The sequence below is a fragment of the Trachurus japonicus genome, chromosome 24, assembly GCF_045865225.1.
Source record: "Trachurus japonicus isolate A0001 chromosome 24, Traja_1.0".
NCBI classification, from domain to species: domain Eukaryota; kingdom Metazoa; phylum Chordata; class Actinopteri; order Carangiformes; family Carangidae; genus Trachurus; species Trachurus japonicus.
The window spans coordinates 18,810,822-18,837,025 of NC_140930.1; the positions used below are offsets into that span (position 1 = coordinate 18,810,822).

A 26,204-nucleotide genomic window follows, 5' to 3' on the forward strand; every position below is an offset into this window, starting at 1 on the left:
TCAATTCAAAGTTTTATTTTCTTGCCAAACATTTCAGCTGGAACAGTTGTACAAAGATTTCAGTTTTACACTGGTTCAAAGATCTTATCCCACAGCCCTGTGTCCTCTGAAGTAAAGGGCTTATTAGTTTTCAAAACCTTGTGGTCAGTCTTAGTAAAATATATCAACTTTTATACATAATTTATAGGATATCTATGTATAATATACTTTACAAGAGATCTCGCTTGTGTTTAAGCAATTTCTTTGCAAGCTACGTCAAGTTACCATGTTGATAACGGCATGCTATGTACTCTTCAAAACTCAGATATGGACAATCTGAAGTTTCCTTCATTTCAGTGGTACTGCAAGACTTCAAACAAAGAGGGAGCTATAAGTGCAAAGGTATGAGAACCAGATACCAAGACAGCAGCATTATTGGGAGTTGTGTGAAAAAGTTGCAGGTGTGGATCACGGTAGTGTAAAAGTTGAGTTCCAGTGTTTTACTTGAATCCCACCTCTTCGTCTTTCCTCATAGAAAAACTGTTAGAGACCCAGTTATTTGACATTAGAGCTTCTCTTCGGTCCATATCTGACATTTCATCATGATCTACTTTACCATAATTCAGGAAGAGTTGTAAGTGTGTGGTCAGAACGTCAAAGCTCATACAGGGAATGCATATTTTCATTTCAGTGAGACTGAGTAGACGAGTCACCTCATTCTCTGTACAATGCAGTAAGGCAAAGGAACAACACAATTAGCAGCATTTCTTCTTCAATTCTTAATCAAAAAAAGATCGAATTAATCAGATTATTTCAAAATTAACATCACCAGTAAATTATTTCCATCCATTTTGTGCTCACTTGTACAGAACACAGGACGACCTCAAACACGAGGTCACACAAGTCCTCCGACACTGCTCCGTGGCAGTGTAGGTTTAACGGGGTGAAGAAGTCAAAGGAAAGGGCAGTAGTTAACGTCAAAGCAGATTTTTTTTTTCATCTTAATTTGAACAGAAAGATAAGACGAGGATGAGGACAAAACAAAGAATCAGATTTTATCTGTACAGCAATTAAATAAAACTAAACAAGAAAATCTGTAGTTTACACCCTAATTCCCAGTTGTCTGAGAAAACAATATTTAACTTAAACTCCATGATACTCCCAACACTGCTGCCTCACCCCAATAATAACCTCTAGTTTTAAACACTGTAGACACAGCAAAATATATTTTACATCACATGAGCCTTTCCTGTATTCTTAATACAACTCCATGCACTGACATCAATCCTACATCCCATCTCTTTTGCAGCATTTCAAAAGAAAAGTCGAAACGTGAGAATAACGAGGTTCCAGTTAGAGAGCACACGCGTTAATGAAACCTTATCATTCTGAGCCGGCCGTGCCAGTTCCAGTTATAACGTCACATTGCTGATTCAGTCTGATTACAGTAGTTCTACAGAAATATCTTCAAGTATCATGACTGATCTCACCGACATTGCTATTAGTCTGTCACCCACTCATACGCATTCACACATTCACGCATTCACGCACGCACCACGGGAGTAAAAAGATTAAACAGGCGTTCAATGCCCTCCCGTGGGTTTTCAGGACATTCACTTAAGAATCAGGGGTAGTCGGGGCTGTACACAGAACAAACGTCGTGACCGAGTGTAAACGTGGTCACGGACAGAGAGACGATCTGTTCCCCCCCGAGAGTCCGATGAGGGGAAAAGCAACTTCTCTCTGGAGACGCGCTGGGGAGATCTTTGGAGACACCATCTTTGGGAAATGGCTGCGGTGCTCTGCTGTGGCGGGCGGGTGAGAAAGTAAACCTCCGGTGCTGTGAGTCCTTCCTTTGATTCAGTCCATCAGCTCTGTGTTTCTCCACCTCTCTGTTGACCACCTCTCTTCCCGTCTCTCTGGGTGAGGAACATCTCAGTCTCATGGGGGATCAGGCAACATCTAAACGCAACAAAGGAGGACAAACAAAGACATCAGTGGCGGTAAAGGTCAGTCAGTCCTATAGTATTTTCATTAAGCTGGAGGTGCGTCAGGCGGAAACGCCCTGCAGGTAGCTGCTACCTGTGCTTACATCCCATCAAATTATCAGCATTGTTTTCCTGCTTTGTTGTGCAGTAGTAGATTTACTCTGCTGTTTTCAATCAAAAACACAATAGATTCATCTCAAGTTAAATTAAATGGAACAAATCTGTAAATGCAACACTCTTGTCTTTACTCCAGTGTTTTGTTAGTTCAGTGGATGATGTAATTGTACTTAAGGACACACACACATGTGTGTGATGGTGTTATCATAATACTAAAAACAGTATAGAACACTCAGAATTCATAAATGTTTATCTAAATGTAAATTGCACCAATTGCTCACTACAAATGAAGCTAACGTGCATAAAGAGACATAAAACCCAGGCAGCATACATGGTAAACAGGAAATGTGATCATTTTGTAACAATTATTGTCAGAAAAGCAGTTAGAACATAGGTTTACCTATAGTTTCACTGGGCCTTTGGATGCTGCCAACTCATTCTTATTTAGTGCTTTAATGTATGAAATGTGTGTGAAAGTAAAAGTTGGGAAACTTAAATAAATGCACTAGGGGCAGAAATATCCTGACACAGACTCCCTCCCTACATGTTAAATGCCTTCACATTTTAAACTCACCACCACAATTTTGTAAAAAAAAATTGAACTCAAGCCAATGTAAACCTATTGATGTCATCAATATAAATATGATCACAAAGTCATCATCAGGCTAATTGTCACAGACATCGGAGAGCTCCCTATGATCACAAAGGACTGAGAAATAAGGTTCTTGTAGAAGTATCAACATAATCATATTGTTTTTATGTATGATGATCAATAACTGTGACTGACATTCTCTGTAACTTTATCAACAGTATAAAGAGAGGAATAAGGAGGTGTAGTGGAGGATGCTGGTTGACCTGGTCCCTGCTGGGCTGATAAATCCTCCATTCCACTCAGAGGCTTGAGGAGGCCGTTCTCTCTGAAGGCTACGACAGGAACTCTCTCCCCCTCCTGCTGCTGATGCTGCTCCTCCTCTCCCTCAGGAGGAGACAACCTGGAATGTGAAGGCAGTTCGATCACCTCCTCAAACTCCCCGTTCTCCCTGGAGAAAACACACAAAGGAGAATTTTAAAAACGTCGATACAGAAAACAAGGTGAGAAGTTTGTAACGTATTTGCAGTGCTGCTGGCCTACAGCTCTACCTCTCGTCAGAGTGGCTCAGTGCTGCAGCTCTTGGGTTTGGGTCGGGCTCAGGTTGCCGACTGTTGCTGTTGTGTGTCGGCGACACAGCCACTGCAGATGGTGAAGGAGAGGCTGGTGATGAGAAAACACACACACACAGCAGTCAGAAACACTATAGTGGCAGATTGAAATATTAAAAAAATGTATGCATATATGATAACAAAAAGATCATTTAAGTTACCTCCATTATCTCCATTCCTGTTAGGAGTGACCTTCTAGAAGTGGGAAAGAAGAAAAGGAAATTTAAGACTCAAAAATACCAACAATTCTCCACAGATGCCACGTTTCTCTTAGACTTTACCTTGTCTGCTGTGTCTGAACGTCTTGTTCTCTTCATAATCTCCTCCAGGCGCTGGTAATTTAAAAAAAAGAGTTTTTACACTGTGTACTCTGACAAGGACTGTTATGAAGACGACATGTGTATTTGTGAACATGTGTCACCTTTTTTCTCTCCAGGCGTTCAGCCTCCTCTTTCTGGAAGTGTTTCTCTCTCTCCTGCCTCAGTCGCTCTGCCTCCTCCCTCTGTCGTGACTCCTCTTCCTCTTTCTGTCAAACACATTTGCGTTGTGAGATCAGCAGATTTCTTAAACGGGTTTTTTTAGTCTAAATTGTAGTTTTGCGTTTCCTCTGACCTGTCTCTCCGTCTCCTCCCTCTCTTTCTGAAGTCTCTCTTCCTCGGCCTTCTTCTCCTCCTCCTCCTTCCTTTTCCTCTCCTCCGCCTGCCGCTGAGCCTCCTCCTCTCTCTTCACTCGCTCCTCTGCCTTCCGGCGAGCCATCTCCTCCCTCGCCAACCTGGACGGACGCAAAATGATTCAAAGTGAAAGATGCACATTCGCTCTCCTCCAGTATTACAGTATCTGCCTGCTCTCTATAGAGATGCACACACCTTGCTTGCTCCTCCTGTAGTCGGCGCTCCTCCTCCTCTCTCTCCCTCTGCTCGCGGGCCAGCCGTCGATTCTCAGCCAGGATACGACTCGCCTCCTCTGGATCTGTGGTGCCTGCTGAAGGCTTGTGGGCTGAAGGGCTGCTTACACTCTCTGAAAGGGCATAAATGAACATTTGACTAAATAAAATATATATACAGTATATATATATGTACAGCTCTGGAAAAAAATTAAGAGACCACTCCCAAAATGATCAGTTTCTCTGGTTTTACTATTTATAGGTATGTGTTTGAGTAAAATTAAATTTAAAAAATGTTGTTTTATTCTAACAACTAATGACAACATTTCTCCCAAAATTGAAATAAAAATATTGTCACTTAGAGCTTTTATTGGCTGAAAATGATTAACTAGTCTAAATAACAAAAATATCAAGTCTTTTCAGAACTTGAATAATAATAATGCAAAGAAAACATGTTCATATTTATTCCTAAACAACACAGCAAGGATATTTTAACTCAGGAAGAGTTTATAAATCAGTTTTTGTGGGATAATGTCAATGTTTAATCCCAGCAGTGGTTTTTATAATCTTCCTATAAAACCAGATGTGGTTCAGGTGATGACCTCATCAGCATCTCATTAAGTAGAATGAGTTGTGTTTGTGTTGGTATTTAAAAAAGAAAAGAAAAGAATGACTGTCATACATGAGAGACAATATGCTTTTAAGAAACATTTGTGAAAGTGGTCTCTTATTTTTTTCCAGAGCTGTATATATATAAAAAACTGGTAATCATCAAGGCTGCATGAGGATGAGAATGTGAACGTGGTTGGAGGGTGGGAACGAACCGCTGGTCGCTGCTGGTGTCGGCTCATTAGAGGTCTTGTTCTGGCCCAGCGGCTGAGGTCGAGGCTGAGGAGGACTGAGGACCTGCTCCTCCTCGTCCTCCTGGGCCCTGGTGGGCGTTGGGGGGTTTGGGCTCTCGGGTGTGACTCTGACAGGACGAAGGTTACCGGGGTCTTCCGTCCCAGGGGACTTCAGCAGCTTCGGGGTCGGAGGACGCCCCGCTGTCTTCTGTGGAGGCCTGTGTGCAGGAATGAAGACTTTAGACTTTTATTGTCCCTTTAGGGAAATTCTTTTTCACATTCTACCACAGAGCAAGAAGATAATACAGGGGGAAACACACATTATACAACATATTATAGACATAACTAAACATGTGACAAACAAAAAAGTCCACAAGGTTGCAATGCCTGTGATGGCCCTGTTGTTTAGATCTGTTAGGTTTGGTGTGGGGAAGCTGTGGTAGTTATGCATGTAATTTTTGCTTTGTTTGTAACAGATAACATGTTAAGGAAGCAGGTGGAACAGTACATGAGAATGGAGTGGTTCAAAAGCAGCGATTGGGAACAAAGTGCCAAACCTGTGAGTGCTCTTATTTTAGGAGCAGTCAGAGGAACAGTTCCCCTACCTGCCAGGAGAGGGTGCTGCCACTTTGCTGTTCTTCTTGGTTGGGGAAGAGGAGCGTTTGGGGGGCAGAGTCAGAATGGGGGCCAGTGGGAGTGACAGGTTGCTCCATGACTTCCTGACGTGGTCGCGGTCCTTTCGCTGATGGTGCGGGAGAGATTGAGGGGAAACAAATTATTAATCTAAGTGGGAGGGTTTTTTTTCCCCTGCATCTTAATAAGAAGCAAAGTACGCCACCAACATAATGTCACCGAAATAGCACTTTGCAAAAAATATCCTTAGCAACGGACAGAGTAATCAGGTGGTACAGACAAGTGCGCAGATCCAGGTGCCCCACTGACAGCAGCAGAAGATGATCAGTAACAGGATTAGACTCAGACTTCCTTCCTGTGGCCGCGCGTTACCTCCAACCTTTGCTTCACCTCCAAAATTAAAAATCAACTAAGAAGCGATCTATCATTTCTATTTTTTAACAGCAGTCTAATGTGCAGGAAATCAAACCCTCGCTCTCAAAAAAAAAAGGATCACAGTGATGATGAACAACAGCACCAACTAAAACAAATATCATTACAATAGAACATAGACTGTGTGTAAAACTGCATATGGCTTCATTGTCTCTGGGTACATGTATGCATATGTCTGTGGGTCAGTGTGTGCAGAAGATGCCGTCCTTCTAAGTCCTTAATGGCATAAGCTGTGACAGAGCAGCAGACAGATGGACAGTGGGTGCAGTGGTGTGTGTGAGTGTGTGAGTGTGAGAGTGTGTGTGTGTGGAGCAGAATTAGACAGATACTCTGATATATTGTGTCTGACTGATCTGGAACATCATCCAACAAAACAAGGAAGAGGAGCAAATATAGAGCAGGACTTACGTGCTTGAACTTGTAACAAAACAACCAACCAAAGAAAAATAGGATCAGGCAGCAATTATAGAGATTAAACAACGACAGACTATTTCTAGATGTGCAGTCAAACACGTGCAGATACCTGTGTGGTTCCAGTGGTCCTCCTGCGTGGGGTGGTGGAGGACGAGCCCGTGTCCCTGCTGAGGCTCCTCTCCTGGCTGCGGCAGTGAGGGAGCGGCTGCGCCTGCAGGGCCTTGAAGGATATGGAGCCCATGGGGTGGCAAGACACTGAGCGAGGACACACAGGCATGGCTACGGTGATGTACGAGGCGGGGGTTTTGAGAGGCAGTAATGGATCGGGACAGCATTGGTGTGGGTTTATGGAACATTGGTAAAGGGTTTGGTAAAAAAAAAAAAGGAGCGAAAGATGAGGAAGGAGGGGAAGAGAGGAACAAGGAGGATGTCAGATAAATTAATAAAAGAAGAAGCCAAGTGGTTCGGGAAGGAATGAAGAGAGGTTTTGGTAGAAAGAGAAGAGAAAGAAAGCGTTAGTGCTGCTACTTGGAAGAACGGCTGTTAACATAGTGCGACCATCACTTGGGCATTGTAGGTTATAGAAAGTCTATTGGTGTTAGGCTTTTAAAGAGAAAAATGTAGTGGGTCTGATTGATCAGGTTAAAAAATCATTTGATTTGTACCTTGACGTATCTACAGATAAGAGAGGGTTGGTAAACCACTCCCTCCTGAAAAAAAAATGTCCCAGTGGTGGAAGCATTTCTACTTTGTCACCCAGTCAGAATACACCACTAGTACCAGGCACAGTAGACCCAACACCTCACACCAAAACTGAGCATGCAACATTATGGAAAAACATGCAGCAGGTGCATTATCACACATATGGACAACACAATTTATAAATTTATAAAGGGTAAAAGAGAGCACAAATAAAAACGCAGAATGTGTTGTGTGCCGGTCACAGGGTTGTGATATGTGTGAGAATATTCATTCAAAAACACAAAACAGAGAAAAAACAAGTTGCAGAGTTGCTGGGCAACTGCAAGATGCTGTAAATGTCAGGAAAAGTAGTGAACTAGGTAACTCACAATACTTTAAGGTGTACAGAAATGGCTGTTTGTCCTGTTTGTCGCGTCGAGTTGTCACGAGGTGCCGCACAAGTTTACCCGAGTAAGGAAAACAAATTTGATTGGTCGTTATCGAGCGGGCGGGATATTCAAAGCTTGGGGCGAGACCGAGCTCGGTGTGTGTGTGTTGTCTCAGACATTTGATTGACGGATGACGGATCCAATATCAGTGGCTGATGAATCGTGAGCAGGCTGACGTATAATCCGTGCGCCTGCATTATCCAATGCGAAAAAAAAATACCACACTTTCATCCCGGATTTAATCAAAAATAGAATTTTGCACAAAATTTGGCCTACATCGTCTGATAGATGAGTTATTACACTAATTTTATGACCCAGAGTGGGCTCAAATTCAATTTTCTTTTCTGCACAGCTTTAAAGAAATACTTCAACAATGTTTCAATACCTTTCCTTATCAATTGAGATGACATCATTCAAACCAAACACACGCATGCATGCACACACACACACACAAACTCTCTCAACTGAACTCACTGGTCACAACAGAGGACGGGTAATACTTCCTGATCAGCTCACATGTTTAGACCTCTGTGTAGTGTGTGTGTTTATGTGTGTGAGTGCCAGCATTAGGTGCCTGATACAGGCTGGTGCAGAAAGTTTCAGACAGTATAATGCTTTAAGTATCGCCAAATCTGATTAACATCTGAAACTATTCTGGCCGAGAGACAGATATATAAACAGCATAAATTCTATGAGCACTACAAGCAGTGATTTATAGTTGTGTGTGTTCATAAACATCCTCTGTGTGACTCAGTCTCTTCACCATGCGGGGGGGGTGAGGGGTCTCCTATGAGAGATGTGTGATACCTGTTTGGTCTCCAGACAGACTCATGGCACTGCGACTGCGGGCCAGGTAGGAATGCGTTGGCTGCTGCAGGCGGTTCACCACATTGCTCTCCCATGGCGTTAATGGAAGACGGCGCAGGCCTGAACACACACATACGTAACATTTGAGGTTTGTTAACAACTAAAGCTATTAGCCGCCCACTGATTACCCGAAGCAAGTCAGTCAAAGTAGATTATAAATGATGCATAATTACAAACGTCGGTACCAGCTCCTTCGCTCACACTGCACAGCAGTGTAGGCGAGAGCTGAAGGGAAGTCACAACCATGCACAGGCTGTTGTGTTACACCTACACCTGCATGCACCAAACTGTGAATTATGAGAAGAAGCAAACGGCCTGAAGCGAAGCACAAACCAAGAACGAAAAACAGAGGACAGCATTCAAATAAACAGGCCAGAGGGTAATTTAACCAATAAATAAAATGATAATTCAAAAAGTGGCATAAGCATTTAAGCAGGTAAGATACGATATTTGACCATGCAGAGTCCTTGGTACCTGGGTAGGAATGATGCAACAATTAGTCTTTATGATAACCTGATTTGCCACTTAAAAGAGACAAAGGACAGTTTATCAGGCAAAAGACATGCAGCACTGATTGCTGTGATAATGAAGCAGAGTTACAAGGGTTCAGGTTTCACAGAGAGAGACAAAAGATACAACTGGGCTGGAAACTGTACAAAGGAGTGAGTCTCCAATGCACACAATTCTCTTGAGTCGTATGTGGTTTGAGCGTTCATGTTAAATGTGGGGCGTTTCTCACGGTGTCTGTTCGAGTGCGACTCGTCGGTGTCTCTATTTACGTGTCCGTCCGTCCCCTGGTGGAAAAGTGGGTGCTGATTTTTCAGCCAGGATAAAAACGGCATACAGTGTTCCCACAAAAACAAAAAGATTATCCTACAGAGGATTAGAGAAAGGGGTCACGCCAGAGGGGGGGGAGAAAAATCTTGATCCCTCTGATGAAACACACAAGTGCAAACACATGCATATGCAGTGCGTTCTGTGAGCTGAATGTGGGCATTTAATATAATCTCAGATCACATCACTCTGCAAGAAAAGAGCATCGGCATCAAAACTTAGTCCCAAAAAAGCTAAAGACTGTTCAGCTACATATTCCATTAAAGGAGCATTCATGTTTTGTTTTTTTAATTCACTGAAACATTATACAGTACAGGGTGGCCACTATTTTTTATTATAGGAATTCCTTAACAGTTTCCAGCCCATTATCTTTTTTGCTGTGCAACCAAGTGTGTAATGTAAAAATAAAAATGAAAGGACAAGTTGCCAAAAAATTCCCAGAAAACACCTGTATTTTTGTGCTGGGTGGTCTTTCCCTGGTGTAGGCGAGGTTTGGACTGAGCTTTGCTAATGACAGGAGTGGAAGTTGTTCTCATCTTTAAGCCTGTCAGCAAAAATCAAAGAATATATAACTAATGTTGAATTAACATTCACAATTTTAACTTTAAAGCAGCAGTTCTCACTGACACAAATTTGACCATGGGCCTCAGTCTGAAACAGTTTTTGCTTTTAGATGTATGATTACAGAACATGTTTAAAACCCAGCGACAAGAAAAGTCATACATCATGTCATTGTGTTACTTATGGTTGGAATTATGAAAAAAATACATTTCTCTCTTTTGCTAGGGACCGCCAGGAACCCCTTCAAGAACCCCTGGAGGTCCCGGCGGGCCAGTTTGAGATCCACTACTTTAAAGAATAGGTGAACATTTTGAGAATTCTGTTCAATTCTTTTGTCCGTAGACGAATGACACCTGTCTGTGTCATATGAAGCTACAACCAGCAGCCGATTAACCGATAACCAAGATAAACACTTAGCCTGGTTATCAGCTAGCCAGATATGCTGCGTGAAGGTAGCAAACACCAAGTTATCAGTTACTATTGTTTTTGTAATCCATACAAGTGCTCAAATGTGACAGGAATGTGTAGTTTTATGTATTAAACCTTTGTCTGTGTAGTAAACTTAGGGGGTGCTGGTAAGTTCACTTTCACTTCAAGTTCAACTTCACTTACAGGCTTGTAGTTCCTGCCTGTAGAGCAACGAGGACTACTGATCTTTGAAAAAGTAAATGAGTGTTTTTTTATTTCTCCCCAGTGTCACTGTATTCCTAAATATCATTGAGTAAAACAACAGGTGGTTACAAGACCAAGCTCACAACAGACACACATGACATAAAGATTCAGCCAAAGGTGGTCCATCATCACAAATGAATAATGTCACGAACAAATATTGCTGTTTGGGTGCACCGCTCATCTCCGTTACCTCGGTCTGGTGAGTGTAGGAGTGTGGCAGAGGAGGAGGAGAGGCGCTTGGTAATGATAGGGTCTGCATGTCTGGATAAATTCATCGTGGACACTGACCGCCTGTCAGCATCTGACAAACAAGCAGCACAACAAAAACAAATTAATGCTATGTTATTGAAGGGAGCAACTTAAAGACAGAAAGGAGAGAGAAAGAGAGAGAGCTGGAAAGAGCCATCTAATCTATGAGTGTTGGTTAAATCAGATTAGAAATGAAAAAAAAAACTACAATTATGTTGCTAAAAAGGGGACAAATATCAAAATATGAATTAGTTGCTAAATGGGTCTCAATTCATCTAAAAGAGAGGCTACGGTGGTTTGAATGAATGATCCTGTGTTTCAGCATTTAACTTCATGTCACAAACTGGATTGCTACATGCAGGTAAAAACAACAAATACTAATCATGCCATTTACATTGGCCTACATTTACACTAAAGCCAGTGTGCTAAAAAAATATATATATATAGGGCTGTACGTTTGCAGTGCTAATGTCAGGGGTCTAACACTACAGTAGTCAGCTAACTGACACTGTGCTATAATATTCACATTGGGAGGTCATTCCGTATCTGCGGTAGAGACTGAAAGCACCCTGCATGTGCTCCAGTCCAGCAAGGTCGAGTGGATAGAGGAAAGCCGACTCGACAAAACCTGGACCAGGAGGGGAAAGGACAATGGCAGAGAAACAAAGAGCAGAGAGGAGGGAGATCCGAGAGCGAGGGTGAGAGAGAGAGAGAAGAGTGAGTCGGGGAGAGGTTGAGTTGGAGAATAAGGGGGAGAGAGAGAGAGAGAGAGTGAGGGAGGGAGAGGCAGAGAGGTAGAGCAGGGTGTGAGTCAGCAGTAACAACAGAGGGCAGCGGATCTGAAAAGTTCAAATATAAACATGGCAGAACAACACTGACACGCAGAGGCAGGCAGACATATTTACACAAGAGGCACGCTGTCAGACAACAGGGAGATAAGTGCCCAGTAAACCTGATAGCACTGATCATTCTCACACCACCTGTGTGGATTGAGAATTTTACCTCTGTATTGACTGTGGGAGAGTGCTGTGTGGTGTGTGTGTGTGTGTGTGTGTGGGTTGCGTGACGTGTCAAAGTACCGGCTGGTGTGCTGGGAGTGTTTGTGTGCAGAGCCCCTCCCCACGACCAGCGGTTGGGCTTGGGTCTGGTCCTCTGACTCCTCTCCAACGTCCGGCGTATCACCGCCTCGTGACGAATCTTCAGACACAACAACACTGGTCACATAATCGGCATTCAAGAGAAACAAAAACAGCATCCTAACACGTCGATAGCGCTGCCACAGTGGAGCACTTTGTTACTCTGAATGGACTTGTTTAGTCTACAGTCGTGCAGTGTGCTTTGTGCGTACCAGTTGTACCAGTACTTGACAGATAGAATCAAACTTGTAATTATGAGGCACTCAAAATGAAAACAAAACAACTCTGTGCATCTTAAAATAGTACCGACAGTTTGTAGTATCCAGGAATGCAAAAACCCCCATTCCAAACTGCGTTTTACAACAGTAAGACGTCAGCGCTACACATGAGTAAGCACATGTCAAGATTATAATGACAATGACCTAATCAGTGCCGACAATCCAAGACACTGTCAAGAAAATCATTTATAGGAACATTACACCTGACTCTCTTCAAAGTTTCCCACTTTTTCACTTAAAATAGAGCAGAAATATTTCCCGTAAGATGTTACAACCTTAAAAATCTTCTTATTCTTATTCCAGCAGGATAACAACAGTGTTTTGTTTGTTATTTTCGTGTAGTCTCTCTTTGACTGACAGCCAATTTAATTCAGCCAGGTGCTCTTCTCAATTCTTAATCTCTAACCATGAAACCACACTCTGACAGTCTGTGACAACGTGAGTGAGTAAAAACTGGGAATAAATGTGCAGGCTGGGGATAGCAGGGAAGTTCAAACTCCAACTGAGTGAGGAGGAAAAGGCTGAGACTGTGTAAATGGTTTACTTGAGAGATATCTATTAGCCGGCTTATGTGGATATTATTAGTAGGAGATGATGCATGAAAATATGAGGAAATTATGCTGAGCTCAGATTTGGGGCTGAGAAGCTTGTATAAATGTGTGCTGAAGTAAAGCTGGAATGAATCTGGATGCACAGGTGTGTGTGTGTGTGTGTGTGTCGGTACCTTGTCCTCCTCCAGTTTCAGTCGTCGTTTCTCCTCCACGGCAGCGCGTCTTTTCTCCTCCTTCGTCCTCTGCTCCTCCAGTCGTTTCTTCCTCTCTTCCAGTTGCTTCTCATAGTGCTGCTTGGCCCGCTCCTCGCGCGCCTGCCACTGAGCCTCTTTGACGGCTGTGACATGACATGATGCAAATGCACACACGGTTAACATTGACTTCATGCACATGTGTTGGAAATGAGCTCACAAGTCAAGAAATCATACGAGTGCATATAATCAGATGCATATACTATACACATGGCACATGGATACACACAGGCTTATAGCAGCAGTGTGATGGGTCAGCTGTTGATCATGTGATTAGGCTTTAGCTCTCTCAACACAAAGAAAATCCCTCTGTCCCTCAGCTGGGGCCAGAGGTATGACCACTGTACAGTACAATACAATGGTTTATGTTTATGTTTCTGTTTATTTGCACGATTATAAAAGCAACAATAAAAGCAAACAATTAAATTGAAAAAAATACATGTGCGGGTGAGGTAGAAACCCATTACGGGCTTATATTTAAACCTCACCTATAAAAGCAATTGCACAAATAGCAAAGCATAACAAACAAAAGAAACATTAATATATCTTGATTAGCATTATAAACAAAAAAAATTCAAAATAAAATGAAAAGAGAAAAAAAAAAGATTTTGAAAATAAATAAAGGAAAAAAAAACACACTCCAGTGACAGAAACATACAAACACGAACAAGCCACGACTCCCTAAAAAAACACATCTGCTGCGGTATATCACTCACACACACATGCATACAACAACATGCATTCAAGACACCAGCTTTCCTAAAACCTGTCCCATGGCCTGACCCATTATGTAACATGGGTGCCATGGCAACGGGGGTGCCGGGCTTCAGCCAAGACTTTATGTAACCAGCCAGAGAAACAAGCACCTCGGTACAACTACCAACCAAGTTGGGTCATGATATGTTGCACTGAGGACAAAAAACAGTGAGGGATGCATTTAAAGCCCCTTGTACAGTCTACTGTGTGACACACACACACAAGTGTACACACACACACACACACACAGCTAAAGAATACACACCATTCTGTTTCTCACGCTCCTCCCGGCGCTCGCGGGCCAGCCTCTGTCTCTCGTCAATCTTGTTAAAGAGCAGTGAGTCTGCGGCATAAACAACAGTTAAACAGCAGAATGAACTCGTCTGCAGCTCGGCTTAAAGACCGAAGAAGACAGAAACCAGTTGGGACTTACCAGTTTTGGTAGCAGCATTGTTACTGGGGCTGTTGCTGGTGGTGGTGCGACTGGGGGTCAAAGTCGGGGTAGGGGTCACGGTGGGAGTGTAGGTCTGTCCGGAGCCGGAGGAGCCCGGCCGGGTGGCTGAAGACACTGTGCCATCTTCCGATTGGTACTGGGAGTAAGACGCTGGGAAAGAAAGAACAAGGATAGTGTGTTAATACCAAATTAAAACTCTACTGAATGTACACGCAAATACCATTCACCTGCAAACATGGTCTTGAATGCATCACAAATCCATTTCCAGCAAACTAATAGCAGTAGTCAGCGTACTGTACAGTGGACTGTGCGTCATTTGTTCAATACTTTTTCCATCTCTTTTTTCTGATTGATTTTTTACCTCTTTTTTGTGGCACATCTATTTATAGAGACCTTACATCCTCACTTACATATAATACATCGGGTCATAGTGTTACACTACTAGTTAGTTTGTGACCAGACTTGAGAGTTAGTGAGATTAAAAGTCATGCATAAGGTTTTGAGTAGTGACCTTAAGATCAAAACACAGACTAGCCGTGTGTGTGTGTGTGTGTGTGTGTGTGTGTGTGTGTGTGTGTGTGTGTGTGTGTGTGTGTGTGTGTGTGTGTGTGATATGTGCTGTATGAAGACATGTGAAGTCTAAAATATATTTTTTATAATTCAACGAATCATGTCAAGCAACTGTATAGATATATATTTTTTTATATTTCAATGAATCATGTTAATCGCAGCTATATAGATTATATATTTTTTTACAATTCAAAGAATCATGTCCAACCCTCCTGTAACTATGTAAATGTACTTTTTCTGTTATCTACTGGTCCTCCGTCTTTATGGACTTTTTATGTTAATTGTTGTATTGTTTTGGGGACTACGGATGTAATTTAGCACATGTGCTAAATCCGGTGTATTTACTGTGGGTACTCTTGCACTCACTGTCCATTAATATGCATTGTCCCGACTAAAAAAACAAATAAAGTAAAGTAAAGTAAAGTAAAAAAGCATGATGCGAGTAAAAGAGAAGCTGCACTAGACAAACTATGTGAATGACACAGACGCATTCAGAGGGCTTTGACCACCTGACCATCTACCTGCTCTCTCTGCAGCGCTGTCGAACTCTGCAGTGCAGTCAGAGTCAGTCAGGGAACAAAATGGGTTGAATCTATATATAACATATTTCCTGTATTCTCAAATGTTCCAAGTGTGTTGCAGTGGTCCCGCAGCGCTGGGTTATTGATTAATGGCACTATCAGGCTCAGGGTGACTCAGCACTTTCAGGTCAGCCTCCTGGACACAGACACAGAGCTTAACATTGGGCTTTATGCAGAAGCAGATGGGCCTGCCCCAAATGTGCCAAAATGAAAACATGCACATGCCTTTGTGCTTTGGAATGGAAGGTTGGCTCGATTAGTCAAGGAGACAAGGACAAACAGCATTAGGATGGCAAAAGATTACATTATTAATAGAATAATTTACTGACACGATTGTTTAAGGAATTCCCACTATATACAGAGGTGGATGTGCAAAATATTTTTAAAAAATTAACTGCTCCTTTGTGTGTGCGTGTGTGGCGAAGAGTAAAGCGAGTGGAGTCCCCACAGAGACCGATCTGTCCCAGAAAGTTGACTACCAAATTAAATCTGTCCCCCTGATCCAGACTAAACTGACAAACTAAAACAGATGGCCTCTACCTGAAATAGCACAGGCCACGCAGCCTAGTCCACATTTCTCTCTGGCTCTCTCCTCTTTCCTACAGGGTTTCTTTATCTCTTCATTTCAGTGACATGTCACCTCAGTTGGACGATTAATGATGCCAGCGGAGGACAGGAACAAAGCACAGAGACTTCATATCCAATGCTAGAAGTGGATTCTCTTGTGCCTTGATGAACACACTTGAGTGCACTTTGCATTTCAATGGATGTACTTTTATATCTCATCTAATACTAAAACTAAAGTGCAGTTAATACCGAACTGTGAACAGATAAAAGCCTTCTACGGACCAAGCATTTATTTTTCTCTTTTTAAAAATCTAATGATTTTTAACTCAAGGTACACTTATAAGCTTATTTCTGGATTTTAAGGCTGAGTTTTACTCAGGTACAGAGATATTGCGAATTTTGCTTATTTCTGCATTTGATATTTGTGTTGCTGCAGAAAATAATATGAATCCAAACGTTTGATAGGCTACCGTCTCCACCCTGACACATTCAGCTGTCTTACGTTAAGTGACAAAGGACATGCTGGACAAAGACATGAGGTCACCGCTGCAGAGGTATTGCATGTCACAGTCTATGGGACAGCTACATAGAGGTGTGTGTACACATGTATTAACAGGCCTACCCTGCCTCAGGTGCACCCGGGCCTTGGAACTGCTCTCATAATGGCTATTGTTGTAACAGGAAAGGCACGGCTGGGCCAGGTTACAATAATGTCTAGTCTAGCTATTCCTTCCCCTCAAATCGTTTTCCTCAAACAAAAGATTGGCTCTTTGACCGAGGAGGATAATATCCTGCAGTCAAATATTGAACTGGGAATTTGTGAATGGGCATTGCATTACGTACAATAATGGCATAAATAAGAAAAACGTTGAATAAGAGGTCATATAGCCATTAATCAGAAAGACAAGAGAGGAAGCTCATTTCATGAAAGGTAACTTCTGGAGGATGGTGTAGTAGATTTTCTGATAGGCAGAGGGCAGGGGTAACTTCCTTAATTTGACAGTTAGTGATTGGAGCACTTCATTGGAAAGACCTGGAAACACCTTCAACCAACACAAATAAAGTTATAAAAAATAAAATAAAATAAAAAGCCTGGTCCAGAAACACAAAGATGGCAGAAGAGATCAAGACAGGTGGAAAAAAATAATGAAAAGAACTTGTAGCATTCACAAATAAAGACGACTAGCAACTCATAATGTATCAAATTGTGTTTAAAACAACAGTGTGTGCATACATCTAGTACTGAAATGATTCACTACCCATTTAACACAACATAATACCCATTACCCACTTCCATAGGGTCTGGCTGTAAACGATTCTTGTGGGAAACTTGACTCACTGCAGCGAGAAGCAGTAATATGATAACATCAAGAAAAAAATAGTGATGACAACAGGTGTGTGTATTAAGTGTACAACGTACAGTAAGTGTGCAAGGTGCTGTAATATGTGGCCCAAATTCACATTACTCTTAATAGCTTACCAGTGAAATTTGAATGACAGCCAAATGTCCCCTTATCAATCTGTTTGCATATGACACACACTGATAAACTACAGTATGTTAAAGAATGTCAAGTGAAGCCATGTCAGAGGTGATTTTGCATGTTTGTATTCGATAAAACACCCACTGTGAGTAGCATGTCTGTGTCTTTATTATGGGGAGACTGATGATGCCTGGAGTGTACAGTATTGGTGTGTGCAGATATGCTTGACCTTGTGTTACATTACGAGGAACAGAATATACAGCGAACATTCACATCAATAACCCTGCAGCGATGTTCTACACAGTCTTCTACTCTCTGTGCTCACATACACAGTGCTTTTATACAGATGAATTCACTGTAGCTGTTCTCATTTACATATTTAAGACTACATATTAACCAGCAGTCTTTTCCAAGCCATTTTCAAGCTGCTGCTCTGCACTGTTCAAAAATAATAATCTGATTTTGTAATGTTGTGACGCAACACCATCAAAAATCATGAAACCCATATCACTGTCCTGCGATTTTGACGATATCAATTCACATGTGAAAAGTGTCCTTCAGCTGAAAACAAGTTGATGGATATGGAGTGCAGTTTGACTTTACACTTTCCCAGACAGAGCCCATCAAATAAGTAGAAAGCGGTCAACTGAAGTCATCCTGTATGTACAAGAGGTCAGCTGAGGTCAAAGGGCATCATGTGGCTCAGAGATGCAAATGAGGCCATGTGCAGATCAAGGCAGCATTGGGTCTTAGTTTGGCTATACTATTACCCTACAGAGGGAATTACTTAAAGAAATAAAGCTTTATAGATAGGAGTGGATACATGATTGGACTAGGACTGATCTAGGGCTTGTGGTTAATGAAGCTTCTCCGCCATGTGCAAACCCCTGAATGCTGCATGAAGCCTGAACATATTGTATTCATGGTTCACATTATCCCTTTTATGTGAAGGTTCAACATCCACAAAAGGAGAAGCTAACCTAATAAAAAAATGTCTTCTGCCTTTTCATTTGTCAGCATCATGTTTTCCACAGGCAAAAAGTTATAAGTTACAAGTTATAAGCTACATTGCATTTTGCCTTGATCACTGCAGTCACCGGGTGTCTTATTAAAAAAATAAAAAAATACACAGGAGCATCGCCTCCTAAAACACCATCATGTGATGTTTCAATAGTGTAGGCTGGGTTTATTTCTGCAGAACAGCCTCATACAGTAGGTTCATCCATCTGTTGTAGAGGTCATTAAACAAACAAACCTCAAATAGCAGCTTGTGCACACTAGACAGCTGTTTAACAGCCTTTGCAAACACATCAAAGTCAATTTCAATTATATTGCTCTATCCTGTCCACAGAAGTCCACCTGCGAACCTCTAATAAACCCCGACCATTTTTTTGCCATGTTGTCACACGAGCTGTCACCATACAGTATTTCCAACCTACTTTCAACCAAAAAATGTGGAAACTGCACCATACTAATAGAAAACAAGCTGCGACAGCATTGAGGGAAAAACTGGACAAACTGTAACCATAAAGAGACTGTCCCCACTCTAAGGCAACATCCAAATGAAGCAATGGCTTTAAGGTCATTTAGGGTCGTTCAAATCCCTATTGAGTAAACAATACAGGGCTCGAGCCAGCACTTTAATCTCATGGTAACTGTCATTTTAAATCCAGTGTGCCGGGGTACAAAGCAAAAGCAAAAGCAAAACTATCATGAAACCTTCAGATGGCACTGTGCTCATGTTCATTGCCACCATGCATCCTGTTCTTCCTGTAATGATTTATCAATGACAGCTACAGAAGTCCCAATGTCTCGGCACAAGTTGTTACCTGAGTTTTGATTCATGATTCCAGGAGAGTCGATCCCAGGACAGGACCTGTTGAACTCCAACTTCGACTAGTCAGACCAAAGGGCCAAAATCAATGCTCCTACTTCCTGAACACATCCTACACAAGGCAAGATAAGCTCAAATCCAAAGTCCATGGTGCAACTGAGTGGAGGAAGAGCGAAAAGATGAAATTCCAAACAACCGAAAAAGGGACCACCCAAAGCGCTACCGTTTCTGAAGTAAAGGGGAAAGCAGGAAGAGAGACAGAGCAAGAGGTCAGTTGTAGTCGGCGTCCCTGTTGTTGAGAGCCGACTGAGTGTGAGACAGGTTGTGGTGACTCTCCAACCCCCATCCTTTTGTCCGTGTGTGTGCGTGTATATGTATGTGTGTGTAAAAGAGACAGAGAGTGAGACATAGGGAGAGTGTGACTGTTTAATCTGGCCCTCCCTCCCTCATGCTAGTGTGTGTGTGTGTTTGTGTCTGTGTGTGTGTTTGTGTGTGTGCTCCCCACCCCCAATCTATCTGCATTCATTGGCAGTCAGATTAAATGGTCAGAGTTAGCGATTAATGCTGTGCCGTCCAGGCCAGTGGGTAGCAGGCAAGCACGCTGTGTCTCCTACCTCCCCTGCAGCCTGAGAGGATTAGCCGCTGCTAATGCTAAGCTAAACGCTAAGCTCCAGCCAGCACAGGCCTTTCAGGCCTGGATAACAGGTGCAAGAAGGGTGGCTGCTACTTTTCAGCACATTAGGCTGCAATGATTGGACACTGCAGGTCCAGGTTTCAGCCCAGAAGATGGAGGCAATGTCAGGCGTCATCACCTGCTACGGCCTCTGACAACATGTTTGGTAAAAAAAAAAAGACACATGAATAACAGAAACTCCTGCCATCCCATATGGATATGTTGCCTTAGTTAAGAAAGTGTAATATTCATCACAACTTTGTTTAGTGACCTATCATTGATTCCAGTTTGGTGTTTGCAAATTGATTTAAAATGTCACATTCAGATTAAGGATTAGCAACAAGCACTTTTCCTCAACCACTGTTATCAAAACTCAATCTCATCCTCATCTCGGTTCATCAAATTAGATAATCTATCCAGCCCAACATTTTTTGATCAAGCCATGTTTTTTCACCTCATATACCTACTGATCTTTATAAATGAAAGAGAACACAGAATGAATGAGGGCAGGCATCTCTCTGTCTATCCTCCTCTATTATTTATGGTTTAAGTGAGCTCCACATGCCTGCTCGTCCCATGAGGAATCTGCAAAACCCCTGGTATGAGAATCATGTCTTGCACTAAAAGGGGATGTGATTATTCAGAAATTAGACCAACTCCTGTGTTATCTTGTTTGTGCAGACACAAATAATTTAGATGGAGTCGGGTTAGTTTTGTGGAGTGTAAAACTATAGCTGAGCCTGAGCGCACGTATTGTTGCAATGACTGAGGTTAAAACAACATGGGTGTAAATCATGTGACAACATTTGTCATGCTTCTCTGTCTCTGACTCTTCCTCAGTAAATCTGTTTTTCAAATAAACCTGATATCACCGAAACCAAGAGAGAATCTATCAATGAAAGGAAGACAATGGTAGAAACAATCTCTGCTGACTGTTTTCAGAGCAGCAGTGTGCTACCAAACCTGAAGGAGCCTGAAGAGCTCAATTCTTTCTCGCTAGTCGACCCGTGTTTGTCCAAACCCTGACACCCACGAGTTCCAAAGACCCTGTTCAGACCCGGTGTTAACATTTATCTCAAGTAATTCAATCACAAGTACGCAGCTCTGAGAACAGTTCTGAATGCATCCGAGTCGTATGGAGGATGCAGTCACTCAAGACCACATTCAGAGGTGGTTTAGGCCACGTAAGTGTGAATGCAAATGTATCCCTTGGCCACACTGTAGGACTATCCACTCAACTGAGGTCATCTGCAGCTTTCTAATTTGTCAGTTTTAACACTTGTCACAGTGTTCCCCACACTTTTGTTGATCTGTGGCAGCCCGCCATCCTCTTGTCACACTCTCTCTCTCTGTGTCGTATGTGAACTGAATGATGTGCTTGGAGCTGTCTACTTGTGATTGAATCAACCAAATCACATGTTTATGTCATGTTATGTTATGTCAGGTCTGAGGGGCTGTAAGATATTATACCCATAAAGAACCCCTTAGTTTTCTACTTAGACTTCAGAATCTGATCTGAAATCAGATAGAAACAGGTTCAAGAGACCACCTGTCCCTGGAAATATCACAACAAGAAGGTACAAATGAAAGATTGATTGAAAAAGTGAACAAATAAATGACAACGATTAAAGTCTTATGTCGTTTGTTGGGTGTTTAACATTTGAAACACAAGAGCAGCAAGAGAAGAGTTAAAAGTGTGTTGCACAGTTGTACCAGCTGTGGCTGCAGACGCCATCCTGTTGACTGACTGCTCTGCTCACTGATGCATTAAAACCACACACACGCGTCGAGTGGACACCATCTTCACTCTCATCTGTTGCCCTTGTGTTCACCTGATGTTGCTTTGTCAGCTGGTTTCTACACACCTTCACACACACACAAACAAACACACACACCCACACAGGCACAACAAACTGTGCTTTCTCATCAGACCTGTCAGCCACCTGTCTCTGGATGGCTGAGCACGATGATGGCTTGAGACGTCTTTTGCTCTACATCTGTCAACAGTACACACACACACGCACGCACGCACACAATGTAAAACAATTCTTTCCTTGTTAAAGTTCTTGCTTCAATAATTCACAATCAGATACAATCACGTGTCTTTAATGCCCCACAATTTCAGATCTTTTCCTAATCGTCCGCTGCTGTGACTCTCCAGAGAGATGTTAACCATCCCTCTGCCCCAGTAGCCTCTCTGTCCCAGATATTCATGCCCTCATTCACACACACGCAGACACACAAACACACAATTTAGCAGTTTCAACAGCAAAAAGTACTCAAGCGGTCAAATTCATTGCACTCTCTCCACTCTAAGTTCCCCTTTCTCCTCTCCCCGCTGTACCTTTTTTCTTCCTCCTCCTGCTAGCACCTCTTCGTTTTTCCCCCTCCTCCTCCTCAGTGATGGTGAAGAGCGCCGGGATGGCTGAGCGGCTGCCTCCTTTCCTCAGTTTCCACTTGCCCCGCGAGCACCCACCTGCACCACTTCCTCCTCCTCCTGGTCCTGGTCCTTTACCCTCTGGCATGGCCTGCCCCGTCGCTAACCCACGAGCCCCTGGCTAACTCGCCCAGCCCCCTGCCCATCCCACCCTGCAGCGGTCGGTTGGTGACGGGAACAGGGTCACCCCTTAGAGCCGCCCTCTCCTCTCAGTGAAGAAATAGATAGCCAGTTGCTCGTAGCTAATGCTAACAGCTATTTTCTTCTAGCTGCACATTGCAGCTCTGTGTCTGAGACAGCAGGAAGAAGACAGGGTGGAGGAGAGGATGGGAGGACAGAACAAGAGAGGTGGAGGAGTTCAAATGAAGTAGATGAGGAGGGAAAGGGGAGAAAGAGCAAGGTGATGAGCAAAGAATAAAGTAGAGAGCGATGCTGAGGGAGAGTGTGAATGAGGCAAACAGAGCAGCTCACTGTGCCATGTCCATACTGCCTGCGATGGCAGTGCCAGGCATAGAGAGGAGCGTGAAAGAGACACAGAGTGCGACAGAGTCTGAGGATGAGCTCTTGTAGTCTGTCTTAGAAAAGAAGACTTAATCCACAAGACATGGCTCGGCCAAGAGCTGGAGGGATTGCACTTCTCTTGACTCTCTTTACTCCTCAAGAGATGATGCTGCTGTCACTACTACTGCTGCTGCTGCTGCAGCCCCCCCTCCTCCATCCTTCTCCCTCCCTCCTCAACTCTCTTCTGCCAGGTCTACTCTGCAAACTTGACAAAAAAAAGAAAGAAAAAATCGTATCACGCAAGCACAGGCCATACAGCACACACACTATACAGACTCAGGCCCACTGATATGTGGGTAACAGAGAGCGGCAGGATTGTTAAAATATTCAGTGAGAATCCAGCGATGGAAGGTGAGCCGGTACCGGTAAAGGGTTTCCCTAACAACAGCAGCACATGGGCCAATGACGCAGCGGGAGAGTAGGAGTGAGAGAGTAGAGGACAGACACACTTTAATGAAATGTGCGCGCATGCACACACACGCACACACACACACACACACACACAACTTGGGATACACGCCTATGCACACACCAAGCCAAACAATGCAGCACTGGAGCAGCAGTGTCTGTAGAAGGGGTGTGTTCATAGAGCACATGGTATAGGTCCCCACCCCATTCCTCACTTAAAGAGCCATCAGCTATTTGACACAGCGCAGCTGCACAGTAAACATGGAAGTCCTCCAGTCGATGTCTGACTTGTCTTTACACGGTGACATAAATGCAATAAGCATAAACCGTGAACCTCGTTTACAGTAAATCTGCAGAGCGCTGTTGCAGCAGCACTGAAGTCATGCTGAAAAGATTAATCATGCAAAAATACCAACCACTCCATTTCCACGTTCTACACACATGAGGATTTGCTGCTTTTGTTAAATAGTAAATTCATGACCCATCTTGAACAGATGAGTTTTTTGTGATCAATTATTATTTGCACAAATTAGAAAATACAAAATAATTCAGGTTATAGCTGGAAAGATGAAACATGTGCAACTATAGTAGGATATCCTCAGCTTGTTATACATGCTAATATAGCAGGAGCATCCCCAATCAAGCAATGAAAACAGCACTGAAAAAAGTACAGAATACTGCATATTAATAATGACAAATAAATCAAGAAAAATCAAGAGGAAACATAAACACACACACAGGAGAACAACCTTTTTATCCCCTTTCACCACTCCTCACTGATAAAACTATCACTGAAGTCATGCAACTGTGATTTTGTTTCATAGGACAACCAGATTCATGATTATCCTCAAATGTCATTGATCAAACAAATAATTAATTGATTAATTGATAGTTAAATTATCTTTAGCTGCAGTAACCCGTGCTGTGCTTTACTTTCATTTCAAGTATGTATAGGTGCCACGGAAGGGAGGCGGAAATAAAGGGGCAAGAAAGTTACCACAGTAATTAGAAGCCACATGATTGGAGGGTTGGTTCCATAACAATGCAAACACCAGCCTGAACAACCTGTATTGGACTTGTGTACTTGTTCACGCTTATCTCACATCTACCAGAGCAAATACGCACGGAGATTAAACAAACAGCATGGCAGCTTGAATGCTCAAAGCCACTTAAGACGTTGTGGCGCAAAACATCAAGGTGACAAAATGGTTACAGACACAACCTCTGATAGGCGCCGTCTTGGCACAAACACTTTACAGGTGCACTTGTTCTTATGGTTGGCCTCGATTTACATAAACTTTTGAGAGAGGGAGAGAGAGAGAAGAACCCATTGAGCTGACTAGCACACTGAGCATGTGCTAATATACACATGCAGTATATAAAGGAATTCAGGGAAAGATTTGCTGCCTCATCTCCTTAGGGAGCACATGCTGTACAAACGCACACAGTCATCAAAGAGCAATCTGATCTTTGTCCCTGCAGGATAGAGTAATTCTACACTTGGACTTTAACCGGATAGTCTAGGTTACACACCCTTTTCACACCTAATGAATGTGTGTATGAGACACACAGAAACATATGAACTATTGTGACAGCAGATACATTTACACCTTTTTTTTTCTTTCTTTTTTTTTTTTACCAAATCTGAATCTACAGTTTAACAGCTATTTTTTGTCAACCTGCCAACCTCAGGTAAAGCTGACTATTGTCTTTCATGTGAATGCACAGAGGCTGTGACTATTATACTGCAGCCTGCAGTAAAGGTTTTACCTCACCATTCCCAGCAGACAGTGCTACTGTGTATATACCGAAACGACAGCAGCAACAATGAGCTCAACGCTGGGGGCTGCATACAACTCCTTTAAAGAAAAGAAACGGTTGTAGGACAAATACATGAACAGGATGAAATGATAAGATGTTTATCATTAAAATAGGAGACATAAATGTGAGGAAAGTAAAGATCCTGATTGAAAGGAGATTAGAAACAAACTACAATACTGTACATTTGCAACATGCTGGTAGTAGTAAACCAGTTAGGAGTTAATTTGTCAGCTGATGGGAAAGGAGATATCAAAATGTGTTTGGCTCCAGAGTATACAGGCTATGAGATGTCACAGATTGTCCTGTAGGATATCGTGATGTACAACATAAAAGTCAGACTCACACATCTTGCAGAGCTCACCACACCATAGGAATATAAGATAAATAATGCATATGGAGGGAGATTGTTTATGCATACTAAGTTAGCAGCAGGACTGTAAAGCCCTGAAAGCAGCACTGTGTTATAGAAAATGGAGATGTGTGTTACTTGCAAACTAGATTTCAAGGTGAAACAGGAATTCGTGAGGAAACTCAAGTAAGAGGAGCTGCATGGTAATGTTAGCATGCTTGTTATGAAACCATTTCTTTTAGTATCTGAGCTGCTGCATGAATACAAGAAACACCGTATCATTATGGATCTTGACCTCACATTTTGTCCTTTCACTTCACTGAGCAGACAGATCTAGAGGGGAAAAAAACTCCCTGACAAATGTGTACATTCTTAACCTTTCATGTGAAACTTCAACTCATCTGCTTTTGTATGCTTTTACTCCTGAAACAAGCTCGTCCTGATTTGACTATCCAAACATAACCAAGTTAAAGATCGTTTACAAGCGGTGCTTTCACAATAGCAAACTTGTTAGGCTACAAAACTTCCATGCAGGAATGATACTCTGAATTCACAAACTCAAGGTTTAAGTTCACATGCACATTTCCTCTACAAATGTTAAAGTTACTATGAATATAAAAAACTCTCTTCCTGTCAGCAGTTTAAGGTTGCAAGTTGCACGATCTTGCATGTTCTTATGACAGCGAATATCACAG

The 26,204-nt window shown here is 42.5% G+C and overlaps 1 protein-coding gene across 9 annotated transcripts in view; it reads right to left on the reverse strand.

The window, feature by feature from the left end:
* map7b (microtubule-associated protein 7b) overlaps nt 1-26,204 on the reverse strand; it is a 27,444-nt gene continuing 1,240 nt past the window's right edge. Inside the window, exons 1-20 of one of the 9 annotated variants that reach the window (XM_085770810.1) lie at nt 19,256-19,684; nt 14,207-14,377; nt 14,039-14,116; nt 12,940-13,103; nt 11,881-11,998; nt 11,328-11,429; nt 10,743-10,853; nt 9,768-9,863; nt 8,426-8,545; nt 6,598-6,767; nt 5,615-5,751; nt 4,992-5,227; nt 4,151-4,301; nt 3,897-4,056; nt 3,706-3,810; nt 3,566-3,616; nt 3,446-3,479; nt 3,225-3,336; nt 2,940-3,124; nt 1-1,941 (exon numbers count right to left, since the gene is read on the reverse strand). In XM_085770810.1, the coding sequence (XP_085626936.1) occupies nt 1,931-1,941; nt 2,940-3,124; nt 3,225-3,336; nt 3,446-3,479; nt 3,566-3,616; nt 3,706-3,810; nt 3,897-4,056; nt 4,151-4,301; nt 4,992-5,227; nt 5,615-5,751; nt 6,598-6,767; nt 8,426-8,545; nt 9,768-9,863; nt 10,743-10,853; nt 11,328-11,429; nt 11,881-11,998; nt 12,940-13,103; nt 14,039-14,116; nt 14,207-14,377; nt 19,256-19,271 (2,328 nt within the window). In that variant the 5' untranslated portion in view covers nt 19,272-19,684 and the 3' untranslated portion in view covers nt 1-1,930. Of the gene's footprint in view, nt 1,942-2,939; nt 3,125-3,224; nt 3,337-3,445; nt 3,480-3,565; nt 3,617-3,705; nt 3,811-3,896; nt 4,057-4,150; nt 4,302-4,991; nt 5,228-5,614; nt 5,752-6,597; nt 6,768-8,425; nt 8,546-9,767; nt 9,864-10,742; nt 10,854-11,327; nt 11,430-11,880; nt 11,999-12,939; nt 13,104-14,038; nt 14,117-14,206; nt 14,378-19,255; nt 19,685-26,204 lie in introns of those variants that run through there. The other 8 variants (XM_085770809.1, XM_085770808.1, XM_085770814.1 and 5 more) reach the window with 8 other exon arrangements.